The sequence below is a fragment of the Lytechinus pictus genome, chromosome 12, assembly GCF_037042905.1.
Source record: "Lytechinus pictus isolate F3 Inbred chromosome 12, Lp3.0, whole genome shotgun sequence".
NCBI classification, from domain to species: domain Eukaryota; kingdom Metazoa; phylum Echinodermata; class Echinoidea; order Temnopleuroida; family Toxopneustidae; genus Lytechinus; species Lytechinus pictus.
Genome location: NC_087256.1, coordinates 24,734,166 through 24,754,809, shown reverse-complemented (window position 1 = coordinate 24,754,809; position 20,644 = coordinate 24,734,166). Strand labels below are relative to the sequence as shown.

The window sequence follows — 20,644 nt, the reverse complement described above, 5'->3', positions numbered from 1 at the left end:
AAGAAAGATTCTCTCCTTGGGTTTTGGTGTCCTTTAAAGATTTACAACTCTCTTGCTCTTTAATGAATGTTTATCAAACCACCATCAATATTTTTATCTATATTTTCATCAAGATTCCACTGTAGTAGTTTTAGAGACATACCTCTGTTACAAGAAAGTCAATAATTGCAAAATACACATCGCTTTCTGCATTTCAAACTGTAGGAGAAAGCAAATGTAATGACACGATAAAAAGTATAAAACATATGAAATGGTATAAATAACTTTTATTCACAAATGTGGCTTCTGGTAAAAACAGATGAAATATGGTATAAATAACTTTTATTCACAAATGTGCTTCGGGTAAAACAATAAATAATCATGAAAATATATTCTGTATCACAAAATGATCCACCGGTGTTTCATGTTATCTCACAAGTAATAAATTCAAACTCTGTATTTTATACAGATAATCCTTCTACAAGCACCTTTCAGTTATTTGCAAATTTAACTTGGGTGATCATATATTTTTCCAGAGACCCTTGCCAATGTCACCCATAACTCTGAGGATATACTGCTCTTACAGGTTTATTCTGTAATATAATTTTGCAATACCGGTATTTATAAAGAAAATGAATTAAGATAATCAGATAGATCTTTTATCTTTTTACTAACGTAACGGTCTATTAACCGCACCCTTTTCTTGGCGGGATAGAAGCAAAAGTTGGGGGTGCGGTTTATCCACGATAGGTCTTAGCCAGACTCAGCCTGAAAAAAAAACCAAGTCCATTTCCCCCTGAACGAAGGTTATTCACAGGGAAATCGGTTTTGGTTTATTTTATTTAGGTACAATGATATCTGATGTCTGTTATGATGACAAGGCTAGAGAAAGACTAAAGAAAATAAAAATTACAAGCCCGTCGAAACCCCTTCCGAACATGTACCGTAAACGTCTGCCAGTTCACAACACATCATATTTCATAAATGACAGAACTACGGATATCGGGATTCGGTTCGCTTGTTGCCATATCTGTCAATCCTCTGACAAACTATCAGGTTTTCAAAAACCACAGTTGATAAAATGACAACAGGAAGTTGTGTGTGGTCGATTTGCTTGCATCGTTGGGGTATCAATATTTTATTGCAAATTGTACTCTTTCCTGTAATAATAGAACCTATTAAAGAGGCTTCTTGTGTCAAGAATAAATTAAAGTTTGGAAAAGTAGTTTGAACAACTTTCTCAAGTACATTTATGAAGGCCCAGTCACATCGTTCCATGCAAGCCTTGCGTGTGACTTGCGGGTAACTATTTTTGCTACCCGAAAGGTCGCCTGCAATGAGAGTATCCCGCACGCATCTCACAAGCAGATGCGCATGCAAGTCTGATTGGCACGCAGAAAAGTTTTGAACATGCTCAAAACATTTTTGCGGGTGAGTTGCGGGCAATCACCTGCAACTCACCCGCAAGGCTTACATGGGAAGATGTGACAGGGCCTTTACTTCATGGCAGAAAATGTCTTAATAATTGAGGCTCAAAACAATAGATCATCTCCCTTCCTGCCCCCATCAACCAAAACCTTTATATTGGAGAACAGCAAGGGAGATTTAGTTTGACACCTTAAAAGGAAGCTCTTCGTTTTATTGCTGACTTGCGAGCAGCCCTGTCAACAATAAATGATTTCAAGCTTCGTGCTGATATTATTGTATTGGTGGTGGTGGCCTGATTTTTACATCAAAACAGCACCAAATGTTATCTGAAGCCAATGCTGAGATGGTCACACTAGAAGTTGAGATGTTATATGATGTAGGTGTTGAAGATAGGGACAGCTATCTGATTTGTCCTTTCGATGCAAACACCAAAACCAAATTTTAAATCCTTTTTGCTGTTTACTTAATTCTTGTTGAGGGCTACATGACATGAATTCAGCACAAAGTAGTCCCTACGGATATTACAGAATCCAGTTATCAATGGGTTGATATTTTGTGGTCCTTCAAATCAAATATCCGATTTTCTAATGCAGCCACTGCTTCATGAATGTACATCCAGTCTAGTCTCACGAGGGCAGCACAGTGCTCTAGAAGCCACTGGTACGACCGATGGAACGGCCTCCATGCTGCTGGTTCACCGTCTCGATACATACTAGCCTTGGCTTGCTGAACACTGACTGGCTTGTACCTGGTGTAGGAGACGCTGTGGGAAACAAGTCCTGTGGGAGACTTACCAGGATTGTCCTTACTGCCTTCTGCTTCCTCTGTCCTTGATAACACCATTTGTTTCCATTGCTCATAGGGTAGTTCCTCAACATTACTTCGGCTCATGGAGTCAGATCCTGCCTCTTTCATTGCCTTTCTTAGGTTTCCATTTCCAGTATTGTCCTCTTCTGTTCTTATTCTCTTTCTCTTTGTCCTGGTGCCCTTTGATGTGCCTTCGGAAGCTGTAGCTGGGTCAGAATCATCATCTTGATGACCTAGAGTCTTTTTTTTGCCTACAGCGTTACTTCCAGCTTTCTTTCTCTTCCCTCCTCTTTGCTCACTCCCACCAGCGTCAGACTCTGCCTTCTTCTCTGACATGATCTTCGTCAGTCTATCATCGCTCAATACGCTTTCCGGATCCAAATCGTTCTTCTTGCAGAACTTGGCGAGATTCACAAGGTAGTCCACGCTGCTCCTCGAGAAGTTGCATGAAGCAAGATATTTCTTGGAGATCCAGTGCACATCACTGGTAGCAGTGGACATAGCACCATGACCTATTCCAGTACCAGACTCCGTGCTGTTGGATTCTCTTGATCTCTGGTCAAGACCATTCCAGGGGTATGGAAAGCTGCTTGGAGCATCAGGAATACATGGCTGGCCACTTTGTTCACCTTGATCTCTGACTTTCATAAATGGTCGCTGCATCTCACTTCCAAGGCTCTGACCTGTATACAATAATTAATGAAAAAGGAAGGAAAAGAGAGAACACAATCGCATGAATGTCTATTGCAAAATTTGGTTTGGCATTTAGAAGCTCACCTTCTTGACCTTGATACCTAAGGGGAGAATGTGTGATATGAATAGCTTTATACCAGCAATTGATAACAGGTTTTATGAAACAGGGTCCAAGATTGCAGTGAACGGCTTCCTGTGGTAGTTGTGGGATCTATTGAGGATAAAGGAGGGGAAAGTTTGACAAAAGCTCTAAACTTACAATTAATAACAGGTTTTATGAAACGGTCAAAGGAAGCAGTGAGAGGCTCACCATGGTACTTGTGACATCTATTGAGGATAAAAGAAGTGAAGGTTTGATTACAGCTTTGAACTTTTTTTAAACAGGGTCCAGGGATTTATTTAGGGTAAATGGGAGGTCTGATAAAAACGTTAAACTTGCTATTGATAACATGTTTTATGAAACAGGGTCCAAGGAGAGGGGATTGCCTTTGTATTCTGGAATCTATTGATAAAGGGGTAAAGGTTTGATAATAACTTATAATTCATTACTGTTTTGTGGGATCTATTGAGGATAAGGGCTATGGTTTGATAATAGCTTCAAACAAGCAATTGATCAGTTTTTTTTATGAAGCAGGTTTCAAGGAGACAGTGACTGGCTTACCTTGACACTTGTGGAAATTATTCAGGGTAAAGGTTAGAAGGTGTGATAATAGCTCTAATCTTACAATTGATCGCAAGTTTTATGAAACAGGGTCCAAGACGGTAGTGAGAGGCTTACCTTGGTACTTTTGGGCTTTGTACAGTGTTTCTCTTTTTGAGTTGAGTAGGAAGGACTTGGAATGCTGATCGATGAATCTTGAAATGTCCCTCGCCTCTCGGCATGCCCTTCATCAAGAAAAAAATAATAAATTTGACATTTTTAAAATCTAATATTGTATAATAGCATGTTAAACTACGCTTTTAATTTCATTTGAAAGTAGTTGTATGCCTGTTTTCTATTATCCATGTAAGAATTTGATGATGCATGTACTAGACCCAGTAAATGTGCAATTTTTTGTTTTATTAAAGGGGAATCCAACCCAAATAAAAAATTGCTTTTATAAGAAAAAGAAAAATCAGACAAGTTGATAGGTGAAAGTTTGAACAATATTGAACAAAAAACAAGAAAGTTATGAATTTCTAAAAGTTGTAAATATTGGTAATCACTATACCCATGGAGACTTCAAATTGGCCGCATATGGGATGTCATAAACTTTCGCCATTCTGTTTAATCTATTTTTCTCCTTCCCAAAACAACATTTTATGGCCAAGGCTGGATTCCCCTTTAATTTCATCTGCGTTATTTATTACTTTGTGAAAATGATGACTTTGTAGTATTATATGGACATATAACCAAGAGATTTGATGAGGGTAGAATTACTTAAATTTTAAACATTCATGACTACTGGAGGGAAATCTTATACCAGTCCTAATTGCATTGTAACAAAATGAATAATCAAAATAATAATGAAAAAAACAAACAAAAAAACTGAAGACAGCTATATAATGACTTACTGATGGCTGAAAATGTTGGTTTTGATCTGGTGGTGTTTTGCCCTCAGTTTTTCACTAGCCATCCACTCCTCAAATATAAATGGGACAACCTTGCTACCTAAAAAAAATGTGTATTTACATAGAGGTTATCAATTAGAAATTGTTCTATACTCTAAATAGTACAAGTATGTTTGCTTTTATTTCTGCTTTCAGATATTTGTATATTTGCATCAATGATTATATAAAGGTCCACATTCTGAATTCTGGTTTGACTTAGGACATGGGTTATTAACCCTGTGTTAAAATTATGAGAAGCCAAATGTTTCAAAAGTGCATTTACATGATATATTTCCTAATCTTTACTTGTCTCTTTCCTCACGTTTTATTGATGAAGAGAACTATTTCAGTAATTATTCCCAGAATGATTTGAGAGTCAAATGAGCTAAAAAATCGAACTTGTATTTTGACAGATGACTGTCACAATTGGCTATCCATAGTCAAACCACAATTTTGGACCAGAGTTTAAATTCAACCCGAGTTTAGAATACGGGCCAATGGATCCATATCATTAACGATATAGTCGTAATGAAAAGAATATGAAACAAAGAAATTAAATTATATATTGTGAGTGATAATGGTATAACAGTTGCATTCATTTGTGATATTTATTGACTAGTAATAGGTAGGGGAAGGCGGGGTAAGTTGAGCATAGGGGTAAGTTGAGCCACCACCCCCAGGCCAATAATGAATGAGTCAGACATTGTGGTGGTGTCATGTATTGATATCCCATTACATAACCCTTAACCCCACCACATTGTTTTCAATTTTGAAACAAAAAGTACTTTTTCAGAGGGAAAAATACAAATTTCAGCCAAAAAAGTAAAAAAGGGTGTGAAATAGATCAGTGCTTTTTACCCACACACGTCTTTAAATATAATAAAGAAATAAGAACATTATCGTTAGTCCAAGTATGGATTCTCATTCTTGTCATAGTCTTTAACATGATGGATGCATAAGAAATGTGTGGATGTGAAAATATCGCATTAAGTTCGGACTGGGGTGTTTTGAGCCAGCCAACATGGGGCAAGTTGAGCCATGGTAATTCTTATGGTAATGTATAATAATAATTGAAAAACTTTAAAAGCCATTGATATGCAGTCAGAAAGGAGCAAATTCACATGATAGTTCTTTTTCTTTTAGAGGATGTTATTATTTACAGAGAATTATCAAGTGAAAAGGCTTTAAATCAAAAATTGACATGCGGGTTCTTCCCGCATACATTTTGTACATAGTTTTTGTGGCTCAACTTACCCCAGAATGTGGCACAACTGACCCCACAGATGGGGCAAGTTGAGCCATTTGACATCAGTTTTTTCAAAGGTCACAGTGACTTTCAGTGTGGGGGTAGAAAATTATGTATAGGTGAAAAATATTTCCCAAGAATCAAATTAAAAGGCGAGGTACTTATTTCTACAATATTATTAGTCATATCAATTCTAACATGCAAAATGCAAAAAGTGTCACAACTTACCCCGCCTTCCCCTACACATTAATTTAATTTGTAATCTTACACTTGGTTGTCAAATTTCAAAGATTATGTAGCCATGTACTTCTGATAATCGAATGTCTCAAACCATGGCGAACATTCAATAACTGTAAAAGGTAATATTCTGTTGCCAATTGTTGATAAACTAGTCAAATGCTCCGATGGTTTGAGTTTTACTCCCAGGCCTAAACATTATCATGTCATTCTTATCATTTGATCACAACTCTGTGTGCAACTGGTCCCGGGATTACGACAGTCATTCACCTGCAGGTAGTTTGTTCCTGACGATTCTTCCAATCTCTGAAGAAAGCACCTCAGTGTGTCCGTCCAATCCGAATAGAAGTTTCATAGCGACTATGATGTAAGCCAAAGCTGGACCTTCCTCTATCTCAAATTGTTTCTTTTTATTCTTTTTCTTTTTATTCTGTGGATGATCGACGGTGGCTGGGTATTTGGTTATCAAATGATGGGTGATTTGACTGAATGATGCTGCGAAGAAATAAAAAAACATTGGGGAATATATTGTGAGCATATTAAGGGGGAATCATGGTCTAGTTGTTCTGACTTTGGTCTATCGACGAGATGGCCTTGGGTTCAGATCCCAGCCATGGCACATTTCTTCAGCAAGAAATTCATCCCCATGGTGATGCACTCAACCAAGGTGAGGTGAATGGGCACCGAGCAGGATTAATTCCTTGAATGCACCAAGTGCTGTAAACGACAGCTTGAGCTAAAGCTGCGGTTATAAATAATGAGACGCCTTGGAAAAATTATATCTAGATAGATGACACTATACAAATGCTTATCATTATTATCATTATGATTTAATTTTAAAACTTAAACTCATATAATGAAATATTCTTTAGTGCAAAAATGTCAACCACCCACTTAAAAAAGAAAACTGTGAGTTAGTACAGCAATTTTGCAGAATGTCATTGTTCAATATTCCCTTGATGAATGCTGCCCCCTGCAGCTGAAATCAGGAGAGTTTTTGATAGGCTGGCATGCATTAAAGAGAATCAGTGATTTCATTATCACCACCACTGCCGCTGCCATCATTATCATCATCATTAACATAATCACCTCATCATCATCACCATCATCATCACCACCATCATCATCTTCATCATCACCAACATCATCTTCATCATCACCACTATCATCATCTTCATCATCACCACTATCATCTTTATCATCCTAATCATCATCATCATCATCACCAACATCATCATCACCATCATCGTCATCATCACCACCATCATCATCTTCATCATCACCAACATCATCTTCATCATCACCAGTATCATCATAATAATCTTTATCATCATCACCATCATCATCATCACCACCATCATCATCTTCACCAACACCAACATCATCTTCATCATCACCACTATCATCATCATCATCATCATCATCATCATCATCATCATCATCATCATCATCATCATCATCATCATCTTCTTCATCATCATCTTCATCATCATCTTCATCATCATCATCATCACCATCATCATCATCACCAACATCATCACCACTATCATCATAATCATCTTTATCATCATCATCACCACTATCATCATACATGTAATCATCTTTATCATCATCATCATCATCATCATCATCATCATCATCATCATCATCATCATCATCATCATCATCATCATCATCACCATCATCATCATAGCTCACCTGGTAGATGGAGTGATGAGATAAATCGACCAATGACAAAGTCCAGCTTTAGGTGATTAAAGGCTGGTAGATCAATATCTACCACACTAAGAACATGAGAGACTGGCTCTTGAAGCTTAGAGGTATAAAGCAGATCCTGTGAACAAAATGCACAAAGGAAATATAAGAAAGTATAGCTCCAAGAAACAAACAAGGCCTTTACAGCATCATTACATTTCGTCCTATTGTGAAAATGCAAAACAAGGGCCCTTTTAACAGTCCAGTTATACATTAAATCTCAATGAACAAATATCACATGAACATATTGTGTCTTCCCTATTTGTAAAATTGCATGTTTAGAGCAGACAAAGGCATCATCCTTATTGTGTCTCACCTGCTTGCCAAAGTGCATATCCTACACCCATTTTATAATACAATACAATTCATCTAAACATACTAACCATACTGTGTCTTGTTCACTTGCGAAAATACACATCTAGAGATCTTTTCATTGTCCCCTTGTTAATGAAATCTCGACAATCAAACAAGACATTTGCCATAATGTCTCACTCACTTGTGAAAATGCACATGAAGATCTTTTTTCCTATAGTCCCCTTAATACTAAATACATTTAGTTTGCATAAAATAAAAGGAAGGAGATACGTGTAGTAATGCTTCAAGAATGTTTTGATTTGAAAGCTATGGACAGTAATATTGATCACTGTGTGTTGAGATGAAAAACAAAATCATTGGCATGCAAAATCTTTGGGAGTGAGTAAAAATGAGACTAAAATTGATGACAAGAAGTTACATCATCATCATCATCATCACCATCGCCATCACCTCTATCATCATCATAATCATCATCTTCATCATTACAATCATCATCTTCATCATTACAATCATCATCATTATTATCATCATAATCACCACCATCATCGCCAGTACAACTACCACCACCACCACCTCCTCCACCATCATCATCATCATCACCATCACTACCACCACCACCACCTCCTCCACAATCATCATAACCATCATCATCACCATCACTACCACCACCACCACAACCACCACCACCACCACCACCACCACCACCACCATCATCATCATCATTATCATCTTTACAATCATCATCTCCATCATCATCACCATCATCAAAATCATCATCATCTTCATCATCGTCGTCGTCATCATCATCATCATCATCATCTTCATCACCATCATCATCATCTTCATCATCTTCTTCATCATCATCATCTTCTTCATTGCAATCATCATCATCATCTTCGTCTTCATCACCACCACCACCACCACCACCATCATAATCATCATCATCACCACCATCATCACCACCACCACCACCACCATCACTATATCAGCAAAATTAATATAATTATCATTACTTACTGGTTGAGCCACAAGGAAGACATGAGTACCAGAAGAATCAAACTTGCTTGTGATGTCCTTAGGTAGGACATCGCTGGTTCCATAGAAAGGCAGGTGACCATCCAAAACCCATCTTAGAAGAGGATTGGAATAAAATTACATCAACTTAAACAAGAGAAAAGGAGACCTGGAGCTGCCAAAGTCATGCCAAAGTATTTTGACTAAGTGGTGTAAGACCATGATATGTCTCACTGAATCTGAACACTGGCCCGTATTCTGAACATAATTCAAACTCTGGTCTAAACTTGTGTTTCAACTATGAAAAGCCAATTGTGACATAAATCTCTCACAGAACAAGTTAAATATATATGCTCATATAAGTCTTAAATCATTTAGAACTGTCTGGGAACGATAAAAAAGACAGTTGTTGTCTTCATCAACAAATAATTGGGAATGAGCTCATTAAACATAAGAAAGATATGATATACACAAATTTAAACTAAACTAAACTAGAATTTCAACCACACTTCTATGGAGTGCTGGCTTCATAAAATATCTTCCACATTTGTAGAAATTATAATGTATTAATGAATTCATTAAAATTCGTTATAATATATATTTTCACATTCTTCCCATTTGATGACTCAGTTAATTATGTAACAGCTTTCTGCAGCAGGATAAGAATAATTTTTAATTGGTGAATGAGATGACAACTGGTACTCCATTAAAGTGTGGTTTAAGTTAACCTAGGTTTAACCAAACCATGGCTACCAGAATACGCCTAAATAGGGTAGACTTATTGGGTAATATTCTGGTAGCCATGGTTTAGTCTTATCAATACCATTATATTTTATGCAAAATTCTTTATTTATAAACAAAAATATAATGAGAAAATGCTGGTCGTCAAACACTTTAAAAATGACATTATTTTTGTAAGAAAAAAAACTAAATAAAATAGAGTAGACAAATTGGTTGTAGGCGAGCTAGGATTAGACCAAATGGGAAATAGACGAAATGGGTGTAGACCAAGTGGCAATCTATCTACCTGACGAGGTCCGAGACCAAGACTGGTTCTCCAAGAAACCTGAGGGCAGCATACAGGATTCCAAGAAGGTGCAGGAGACGGAACTTCTTCTTCTTCTGAACAAAGTCTTCATCAGTGGGCCTACACCTGATGGGAATAAAAGGAAAGGTACACTAATCATTTATTCATTTTTTGTGTATTCATATCAAAGAAATGTCACCTAGTAAAATAATTTACCAACAATTCGATACTCTAATGATTTCAAAAGGCCAATTAGCGCCACTTACATCTATACCCCTGGACACCAAAAATCCAAAGTGTTTTTTTTTATAGAAATTGGGAGCTAAATATAAATTGGTAAAGACTACGGACATTTTCACACGTGAATCTTGAATCATCATTGTAATGATGATTGCAATTCGTCTTTAGAATCACCAGACCTTTCACATGGACAATTTGTACAAACACAGTTTAAAGGAAAATCGCAAGTTACATGGAAGTGCCATAAAAACAGTTCACTTAACTGGAATTCACCTCCGGAGTAGAATTTGAATTGTGTTTGTGATTAGCGTTCGTGATTCTAGTTTGGTTTCACACGTGCTAAAAATTTGTCATTAGCCTTAGTTTTTTTTTACTGGAATCATCACTCAAATTACAATTTTTTGACTGTGTGAAAGGGCAGTAAAAGGAGCAAAGTTCTGTATTCATATAAATGTATAAAATAAAGGATATCATGATAATGAAGGTATTTCTTTATCTGAAATAGCCTTCTATGTTTTCAATTGTCTTTCTTTGATTTTTTTGTGAGGAAACCTATCTGAAAAGCCATGGGAAAGAAAACTCAGTGCATTTCACACGTGAAGTCACAAACCATTCATGTGTACGGTTTTATACTCTAGTATTATAACAGTTATTATTAATGTCCAGGCTTTATTTTGTAAGAAAATACTAATTCAATTCAGGACTCTTCGTGTGTGTGAATAAAACTGAAACTGTGCGTATGATTACATCTAGGTCATGTTTCATACAAAACTTAACAAATATATCTTATTTGATAAATGCATGATCAGTGACATATGCTCCTGCGACATTTGCTCCTGCCTTAATGTCTCACAGGGCATAGGGTTAGAGTTAAAATTGTAATAAGAGTAATTGGTTCGGAATAATGTAAAGATAAGAATAGGGTTTATTTAGTTTTGGAGGTTAGGTATTACGTTTGGCTTAACATGCAGATTTTCCATCAGAGCAATTGTCGCCGGAGCAAATGTCATGGAAATGTATGATCCTGTACTTACACATTCTTGTTTTTATTCAAGGATGAATTCTGTGAGACAAAAACAAAAAGAAAGAAGAGATCAATTAGTGAAGGAGGAATAGAGAAAGGAGGGAAATGGCAGGTAGAGAGGAAGGGAGAGTGAGGGAATGGAGGAAAGGGAGAGAGGGGAGAAAGAAAGAAGGAAGGTAGGGAGAGGGGTGGGGAGAGGTGCATGGAGAGAGGGGATGAGAGGGTGAGTTGAAGGAAAGAGGGAATAGAGAAATGGTAGGTAGGGGAGGGGTGGGAGGTAGTGAGAGAGAGGGAAAAAAGAGGGAGAGAGGGTGGAAAGAATAAAGAAAAGGAAGGAGGGAAGGTAGTGAGAAGGGGATATACATGTAGAGTGTAGCGAGAGAGAGAGTGTGTGTGGAGAAGGACAAAATAGAGAAAAGGGATGGGTGTAGGAAGAGGGTAGAAAGAAAGGCAGGGATAGAGGAGGTCAAGGGAGGAACGCAGGGAAGGAGTAAAGAATAGAGAAAGGGAAATAAATTAACAGGTGATGTATAGGGTCGAGAGGACAGAAAAAGAGAGAGGGGGGGGGAGGGGGATGGAGGAAGGTAGTGAGAGGGGGCGGGGAGAGAAAGTTCTAGACCATTGGTACTATATAGGCAGCAAAACAGTATTAAATTAAACAACGATACATGGAAATGAATGTCTGTGGAGTTTAGTCTGGCAGCATTTATTCCATAAACAAACACATTAAATCTGTAGAAAGGTTTTCAGTCGGCAGGCCTCAGAAAGATTTGTCTGCAGCAGGTGCATTCACATTACAAAGAATGTTCTCACATTATCAACATTGTCTTCTCCAATATAGGAAAGAGTAGATTTCAATTAGATTTCAGTCAACACAAAACCATTGGATAGTCCATTTTAATGAAATGACACACAAGTGAACAAATTCAGACAGAATCAAAACTTTAAATACATATGTTCAATAAAACAAGGAGATCTCTATACAGCGCATGCAGAATATACACATTGTTGAACAGTGACCTGTTTTCTTAAAAATGACTAGCACTAAAAGACACAATGACTAACATACCATACATCACTGTTTACGTAAGACTACTCATAGTTTTCTCCCTCAATATAATGAATAATAATTTGATATTTGATGTTAAGAGATATTACCTTTAACATAATTTTCTGAAACTATTCGTAAATTGATCTACTCAACGAAGAATAAACATTTGGTCTGGAATATATATATACAAATATCATTGCACCACATCTAAAAGAAGAAAAAGAGAGAGAGAAAAAAAAGTTGGGAGGGAAGGAAGTTGAAGGAGGAGAAAGACAAAGAGAGGAATGAAATCTCAGGGGGGTAAACGAATTATAACATGATACCTATGTGCCGCGCCAACTCGAAAATTGGGGGCTCTGGAACTAAATCTTGGTCTTAAAACGGCGGTCTCCGGAACGGCTCTTGGATCAACGATTGCTAAAAATGCAATGCTCTGGAATGGACTACATAAAAACGGGGGTCTCCGGCAACTCATTAGATCGTAGGCGCAAAACGCGTGCACATCTTGCAAGATTCATATCGGGCCAGCGCAAGTTAGCTGCGGGCGCGGGGAGCTTCAGCGGGCCGGCATAATGGCTCCGCGCTGATCGAGCTCGCCGCTCTGACCGGCTGAGTAGATCACGACGGGCGCTCTCTGGAGCGAGAAATCACAAATTTGAGGGTCATCGGAACGGGAAAAAATTGATTTTCTATGGCTTTCTGAATTGGTGATGCTCTGGAATGGAAATTTAAGTTGACAATGGGGGTCTCAACCGCGGCACATACGTATCATATATTTACACTGAGTACCCCCCACGGTATGAAATACAGGGAATAATGTTCAGTATACACAGGGATGTAAAAAGGAATTTCCATGGGATACAGTTCACAAATTCATGACTTCATGTTTAAAGGACACTAAGTCCATCCCAACAAAATGATTCGAATAAATAGAGAAAAATCAAACAAGCATAACACTTAAAATTTCATTCAAATCGGATGTAAAATAAGAAATTTTAACATTTTAAAGCTTCCCTTAATTAAAAAAAAAACAGTTACAATATGCACATCCTGGTCGGTATGCAAACAAGGGGACGGATGATGTCACTCACTATTTCTGTTTTGTATTTTATTATATGAATTGTGAAATATTCTTATTTTCTCCTCAATGTCATGTGAAATAAAGTCCTTTTCCTTCCCGAACATGTGGAATCACCATTGTTTTAACATTTTTTCTGGTTCAGTCAAGTTGGTCCTTATTGTCAAATCTGTAAAAATGATTTAAACAATACAAAAACAAAAGAAATGGTGAGTGAAGGGCATCATCAACTTCCTCATTTGCGTATCACTGATTTTTGCATATTACTGTTTCGTAAAAAATAAGCAAACTTTAAAATGTCGCAATTTTCTTATTTCACATCCGATTTTGATGACATTTTCAGCATTATGCTTGTTCGATTTTTCTCTATTGATTCAAATCAACATTTTCTGGGGTGGACTTGACCTTTAAGTATGAAGCAGGATAGAGTGCCCCAAGTTAATTTTGTTTGGATGATGGTAATGTAGTGGAATCACAGAGAGATGAATGATTGTAAATAGCACAGATACACCCTACCCTGTGTATCTGGCCTTCATTTATCTGGACTCTATTAACTGACCATATCTCCTGGCTAACTTTCTTCTATACATGGAGAGAATACTTTGGTTTTATTTCATTTTATTTCACTTTATTTTCATCTCATACAAACAAAAAGGCAAAGATAAACTTCCATCAAAATGTTGTCCAACTGCATTTTTCTCATGTCCCACCATTTTCGGCCCCAAAACAAGACTAAATTTACATTTTGCACCCACTGCATGCCTCATGCCCTCCTTATGTTTGTGTGTTTAATAGTAAGTCCTTCTGATAGGATGTTAAATTCAGTCCTATGTTGTGGAAAGCCACCAACGATTGTACTAAAATATAGATTGGATATCAGAGTGAGATATGAATCAGTCAATTAGCTTCCTGCCTACCAGAGACAGGGAATCAATATGCCACATATTTTTAATAATACTCAAAAGGAAAATTTCAAATGGGTTAGAAAACAAAATCAGTTTATTAAGAAAAAGTAATAAAAGACAGAATTATCGTGAGATTGAGCTATCAAGTTGCTAGAAACTTATCTTTAGAAGCCCCCAAAACATTGAACAAGGCCTATATGTCGGCAGGGAAATTTTTTCCTGGTATCGCATCGCAGTTTGCTCCACATTTTTGAAAGATTGCTATGCATAAAGTCTTTTGTATAGCATATTTTTCCATAGGACTGTACATTACTTAGTTGAGGGAGCTTTTCTCTCATGGCCAAAAATGCTATTCAAATTTGTAAAGCAAAATTATTCTCTGATGTCGGGATCGCCAACCATGCTATCTATTCTTATCCTTAAGACCAAGTTTTCATCCTGCAACACGTGAAACGCACCCTCCGGGTTGTTCTGAGGTTTGTCCAGCCCGGTATGATTGACAGTCATTTTTAGGAGGGTATCATATTACTGTTTGGATGTCCGCAAGATGTTAATCATAAGCAGGCTAAGTGGCTTACTGATGGAGAACTCAATCCATCGGTATGAACAGAATGTATCTGACTTCACTGGGCATGACGTACAACAACCCTTAGAGGTACTTCCGACCATGGACCGGACTGTCCATGTTCCTACCCTTTAAAGCAAAAATCAATTGGAAGAAGTGAGCAATGACAGAGTCTTTAAAATTAGGTGAAATGTCCTGAAAAAGTTTTGAGAAACTCACAGATTTCAAACTATGAACAGAATGTATCGACTTCACTGGGCATGACGTACAACAACCCTTCTAGGTTTTTCCTACCATTCAAAGCCAAAATCAAAAAGAAGAAGCAAGCAACGATTTCAAGAGTCTTTAAAATTAGGTGAAATGTCCTGAAATTCTTTTGAGAAACTCACAGATTTCAATCTATGAATAGAATGTGTAAACTTCGCAAGCATGACAGACAACTACCCTTGGAGGTTCTTATCCTACCCTTTCAAGCCAAAATAAAGTGTAAGATGTGAACAATAATTTTAGAAGTCTTCAAAATTAGGTGCAATGTCCTGAAAAAGTTGAGAAACTCACAAATTTCAAACCATGAACAGAATGTATAGACTCCGCTGAACATAAAGGTAAAACCCTTGAAGGTTGTGTATATCCTTTAAAGTAAAAATCAAGTAGAAGTAGTGAACAATCATTTCAGAAGAAAGTCTTAAAAAAAGTTAAGAAATTTAGCGAACTCGGTCCGTTGGTATGAACATAATATATCAACTTCACTGAGCATGACGTACTACTACCCTTATTGGAAGATTGATCTAAGCTCTAAAATAAAGACAAACCAAGAGTAGAAGTGAGTAATTATGTCTACAGAAAGTCTTTAAAACAAGGTGAAACATTCTCCTACCATCAATCGAGTTCTGGAAATTCTGAGCATGCCAAATATTGTCAAACACATTTAGTGACTACAAGTTGAAAATTCGCTGACAATGCAAACAGACAACACAAATAAGCATACATGGGGATGTGCTATACATTGTACCTCAGAAGTTAGAGAATGGGTACATCTTATGGCACAGTGCCTTGTCATTTTGCTTATTCATCAGCAATTACCCATTTTCTGCAGAATCATTTGGCACATAATATTGTGTTTTATACAGTGCATCTCAGATAAGAGGGAAACCTGTATTCAGAGAATGATATCAGTCATCTAATACATTTCAATTACAAATTTGACAAATATAGAATGAGTAAAATCTCTTCTTTGATATCAGACCAGACAATTTGTGAATCATTCACAAATGGCAGATTACAAACATTAAAACCTGAGGCCTTTCAGAAATTATAATTTGCTAAGAGACTGTAGTCTGGATCTATTCATTCTTCTCATGCAGGCCTACATATTCAGTGAAAGCAGCAAAACAAAGAACAGAAAAAGAGATGACAATAATCCACCCCTTTCTAGGTTGTCATAGCCTAAACAAATTTCAAACTTTTCTATCTACGCATAAACTTTTTTTACATTACTTCGAAAACTGAACTTTTCAATTTTGTTAATAAAATAAATTATCATAAATCATTTGTGTATGTTTGAAAAAAAATCTGAGAATCCATGCTTTCATTTTTTTTTCTGGGATGCACTGTATATACGGACAACTTAATGGTCATTTTCTTGAAGTTTAATTATTTTTTGTCATGTACTGACTTTCAATAGTAATCATCAAATTCTGGACATGGTGCTTTTGTCTGAAATTGTTGTTTATATTTGGGATTCTTGATATTCTTTTGAATGTTATTGTTTATTTGATAAATAACGACACCAAATTTTGATTGTATGGAAGGGGGGGTGGTCGAATTTAAATCACAATGAAACAAAATTGTTCAAAGACTTTGTGCTCTCTACTTATGAACCTTGTAATTCCTTTTTTTAGAGAAAATAGGGTCCTCAGTAACTATATAATAATAAAAAAGTTGAATGATTGCCCTTTAATGATAAAATAACAAGAATCAAATTAAAAAGCAATTTTCATTTTCAACGATTCCCTCTGAAGACATTCTTGTGGGGTTTTCTGTGGTATGAACTCCAAACCAAGGTCACAGAACAAAATTAGAAATGAAAATGTCTGTGACTGTCTAGACAAATTCATTCAAGAATGAATGCAATGATGAGGGAATGTGATGAGTGTAATGATACTGGTTGCTATGGCGATGATGAGGATGATTGCCTGATGTAAACAAAAATGACAAACAGATCTTTATGAACTAGGTCAGGCGGTATAAAAATCGTTTGATGGAGAAATCTTTACAAAGAAGTCAATGTTCTATTATGACACATCTGGAAGAATCTGAGGAAGTCATGAATTCTCGGTCAATGACATCTTCATTTATAAGACTACTCTGCCGCACTAATATGAATATGACACCGTTCTCACTACGTTCCTAAAACTAGTTTACTGGAAAGTAGTTTAGTAGAAAATAGTTTAACGTGTAGTGAGAACGATTGAAGCGATCTTGGAAGCAATCTTCCAAACCAGTTTGGAAAACCACCTTGCGATGTAATTTTCAAGATCGCTTTGCCTCGGTAAACTGGTTTTAGCGTAAGTGAGGACACAACTTCGGGAAGCGATCTTCGGACATTTTGAGCGCGCTACTCCACACGACAGGTGTAGAATGCCTATGATGCGGTTTTGAATTTTGCATGAAACGTGTTACCCCACTGAGAGCGTTTCCATACAAAACAGGATCGCTTTACGGGAAGTGATTTTGAAAACCACTTTCGTGCATTCAAGTGGGAACGCTAGCAAAGCGATCTTCCAAACTAGTTACCTGAATCAGTTTCCAGTAAACTAGTTTTAGAAAGCGTAATGAGAACGGCCTCTATGTGTCAATTGATACAAATCCAGATGAGGGAAAGGGGGAGGGGTATGGTGCTACTGGGCACAGAAACAAAATTTGATGGCTGATTATAGTTTGAAAAGTTGATAGTTTGTCATAAAAATATTGCTACCTGAAATGCGAGAATAAAATATAAGTCTACATTGGGATTATATATTTTTTCATGATTTACATTCTTCAATTCTCATTTTCTTCCTAGGATTCTCTCCTTTTTAATCTCTCTCCCCTTTTTCCCTGGGGGGGGGGGGATGATCTGGGGATGGGGAGGTCACTGCCTCCTGTCACCCTCTGGCAATAACATTTCATTTTTACATGATAATGCAAATATTGTTTGGAACTTTAACTGATTGCAAATTAATTTCATTTCCAAAACACATTTTTTTTGGTCAAATGATTAGAATCTTTAAAACCATTTGAAAAAAGAAAAACATGAAAACTTTACAAAATTCCCCTAATTGCCAAATGCATGTCTGATACTTTCTTTGTTCTAATTACACACATATATTTTCTCCCGTTAGATGATGATGCATACATCATCAAATCATACAATATCATTCATATCGTGCAATCAGTGCAGACCTTGTCATTTCACATCTCCTGTCTGCGACACATCTACGAACAGGTGTAACATCAAGTCTGCGATCTCAAGGGGAAAAATGTCTTCTGATTCATCTCAGACACGGGCAGCATCCCCATTAGCCTGCCAAAGATTCGGTGGGGTGAGATGGATCAGCACTTTTCCCCCCACAAAACAGAACAAGGCCAGCCCATCCCTCCCCCTATCAGACCTGGGGAACCTTTCATGAAAAGTTTTTGTCAGTGATTTTCACTTTATTATAAATCACTTGATCCTCTCATCTGATTGGCTGAGAGCACATTGGGTGGTAAAATTCCATGACAAAACTTTTTGTGAAACACTCCCCTGGTCCATTGCCATTACTCAAGTCAGCAAATGGTGATGCATCGGCCCAGGATGGCTCAACCATGAGATTCTAGCCCAATAAGCCCTCTTCGGGATTAATCTGGACTGATCTCAAGATTCAAGAAACCCCATCTCCATGGTTTATTTTCAATTGGTCTAATGCCCAGCCGCCCAATTACCAACTCGTCTACTATCATTTGGTCTACCATCAGTTCGTTCACTATCCACATGGTCGAATTGCCACTTCGTCCACTCACCATATCATTTAATAACCAGTTGGTACAATAGCCATTCAGTCCATATACCATTTTGTCTAATTGTACTCTGTGTTAATTAGGCGAAATGAAAGAAAATGAAATGGGTATAAGACAAAATGATGATTGGGACAACAACAGACCCTCTTGAGTCCTTGACCCCGTCCTCATTACGCTTTATAACACTAGTTTACTGGAAACTGGTTCAGGAAACCAGTTTGGAAGATCGCTTTGCTAGCGTTCCCATTTGATCACCCGAAAGTGGTTTTCAAAATCACTTCACATAAAGCGATCTTGTTGCTATGGGAACACTCTCAGTGGGGTGACACGTTTCGCGCGAAATTCAAAACCGCATCGTAGGCATTCCACATACAGTGTGTAGAGTAGCACGCTCAAAATGTGCAAAGATCACTTCCCGAAGGTTGTGTCCTCACTTACGCTGAATCCAGTTTAACGAGGCAAAGCTATCTTGAAAACTACATCGCGAGGTGGTTTTATGAATCGGTATGGAAGATCGCTTGGACCGTTCTCATTACACGTTAAACAAGTTTCCAGTAAACTAGTTTTAGGAAGGTATAGTGAGAACAGTGTCCTTGTTCATACCCAATAAATTTCCATTGAAATATTTTCCAGCTATATTACTTTCATACACAGATTGGAACTGGTAACGAGGTAGCCATGTTAACACAGATTTAACTTTCTTAGTTAATCCCATGTATCAAGTATCAATATGTTAAAATAACGTCTGCTAATGAGAACAGGCCTTTGGGAAGGTGGGACGAGGGGGAGGTGCTGCTCTAGATTACGCCTCAATTAATTATATCATCAAAGGTGCTTTCCCAACATTTTGCACTCTCTCTTTAGCTCTCTCCTCTCTCTGTGTCTCTCCCTCTCTTTTTTTCCTCTTTCTCTCATATCACCAAGTACCCTTTTCCTTGTAACTCCTTCCTATCCTGAGTATATGACCATGGGATGCATACAGTCTACAGATTTTTTCATTTGGTCTTTCATAAATATCCCACAGCAATACAAAATAATCTCCCAAGTCATTTGGGCATACAGGTAAATTGTTCATATTTTAGTGAAAGGTTGCAAAACAGTTGATAGTTTGTATCAATTTAGGATCCATAATTTATATTGATTCATACATTTTCAGATCGTCCATTATTCCTTTTGTTCGTGCATTTTTCATTCACTCATTTATTTTTACATACATACATAATCCAATCATTTATTAGTTCATAAACCTATAAATTCATTCATTTATTTATAGACAGTGCTCTTTCTATTCATCTCTGAACTTATCATATTTTTCATCTATTTATTCATTCCTTGGGGGAGGGACCAGCAGCACCATAAATATAGAAAACATGCAAAGGTGACAATTCAAGCAAGTCTCAAGTGATAGATTGTTATCTTTCTGACCCCTCCCACCTTCTTCGTCCTGTTATAACCAAATGAAAAGCTCTGTAAATGATACCAAAAGTGCAATATCAATACAATATTTGACCAAGTCAACTCCATAAATGTATGTATAGAATTGGTTTACTGGACGTGTCAAGTCTTTATCTTCTGACCCCATCCCGCCTTTCCTCCCCCGTCATTATCACTGAATGAACAGTTTGGTAAATGACAGCGATAGATGCAAT

General features: G+C 37.2%; 1 protein-coding gene across 1 annotated transcript; it reads right to left on the bottom strand.

The window, feature by feature from the left end:
* Window positions 1-254: 254 nt before the first annotated feature.
* On the bottom strand, window positions 255-19,049 carry LOC129272304 (uncharacterized). Its single transcript, XM_064107195.1, has 9 exons — window positions 18,921-19,049; window positions 11,366-11,394; window positions 10,092-10,217; window positions 9,068-9,179; window positions 7,679-7,814; window positions 6,251-6,475; window positions 4,462-4,558; window positions 3,686-3,792; window positions 255-2,897 (listed from the first exon to the last, which is right to left on the bottom strand). Exons 1-9 carry the CDS (start codon window positions 19,047-19,049, stop codon window positions 1,945-1,947), a joined length of 1,914 nt encoding a protein of 637 aa, XP_063963265.1. The 3' UTR covers window positions 255-1,944.
* Between the last annotated feature and the right edge of the window lie 1,595 nt (window positions 19,050-20,644).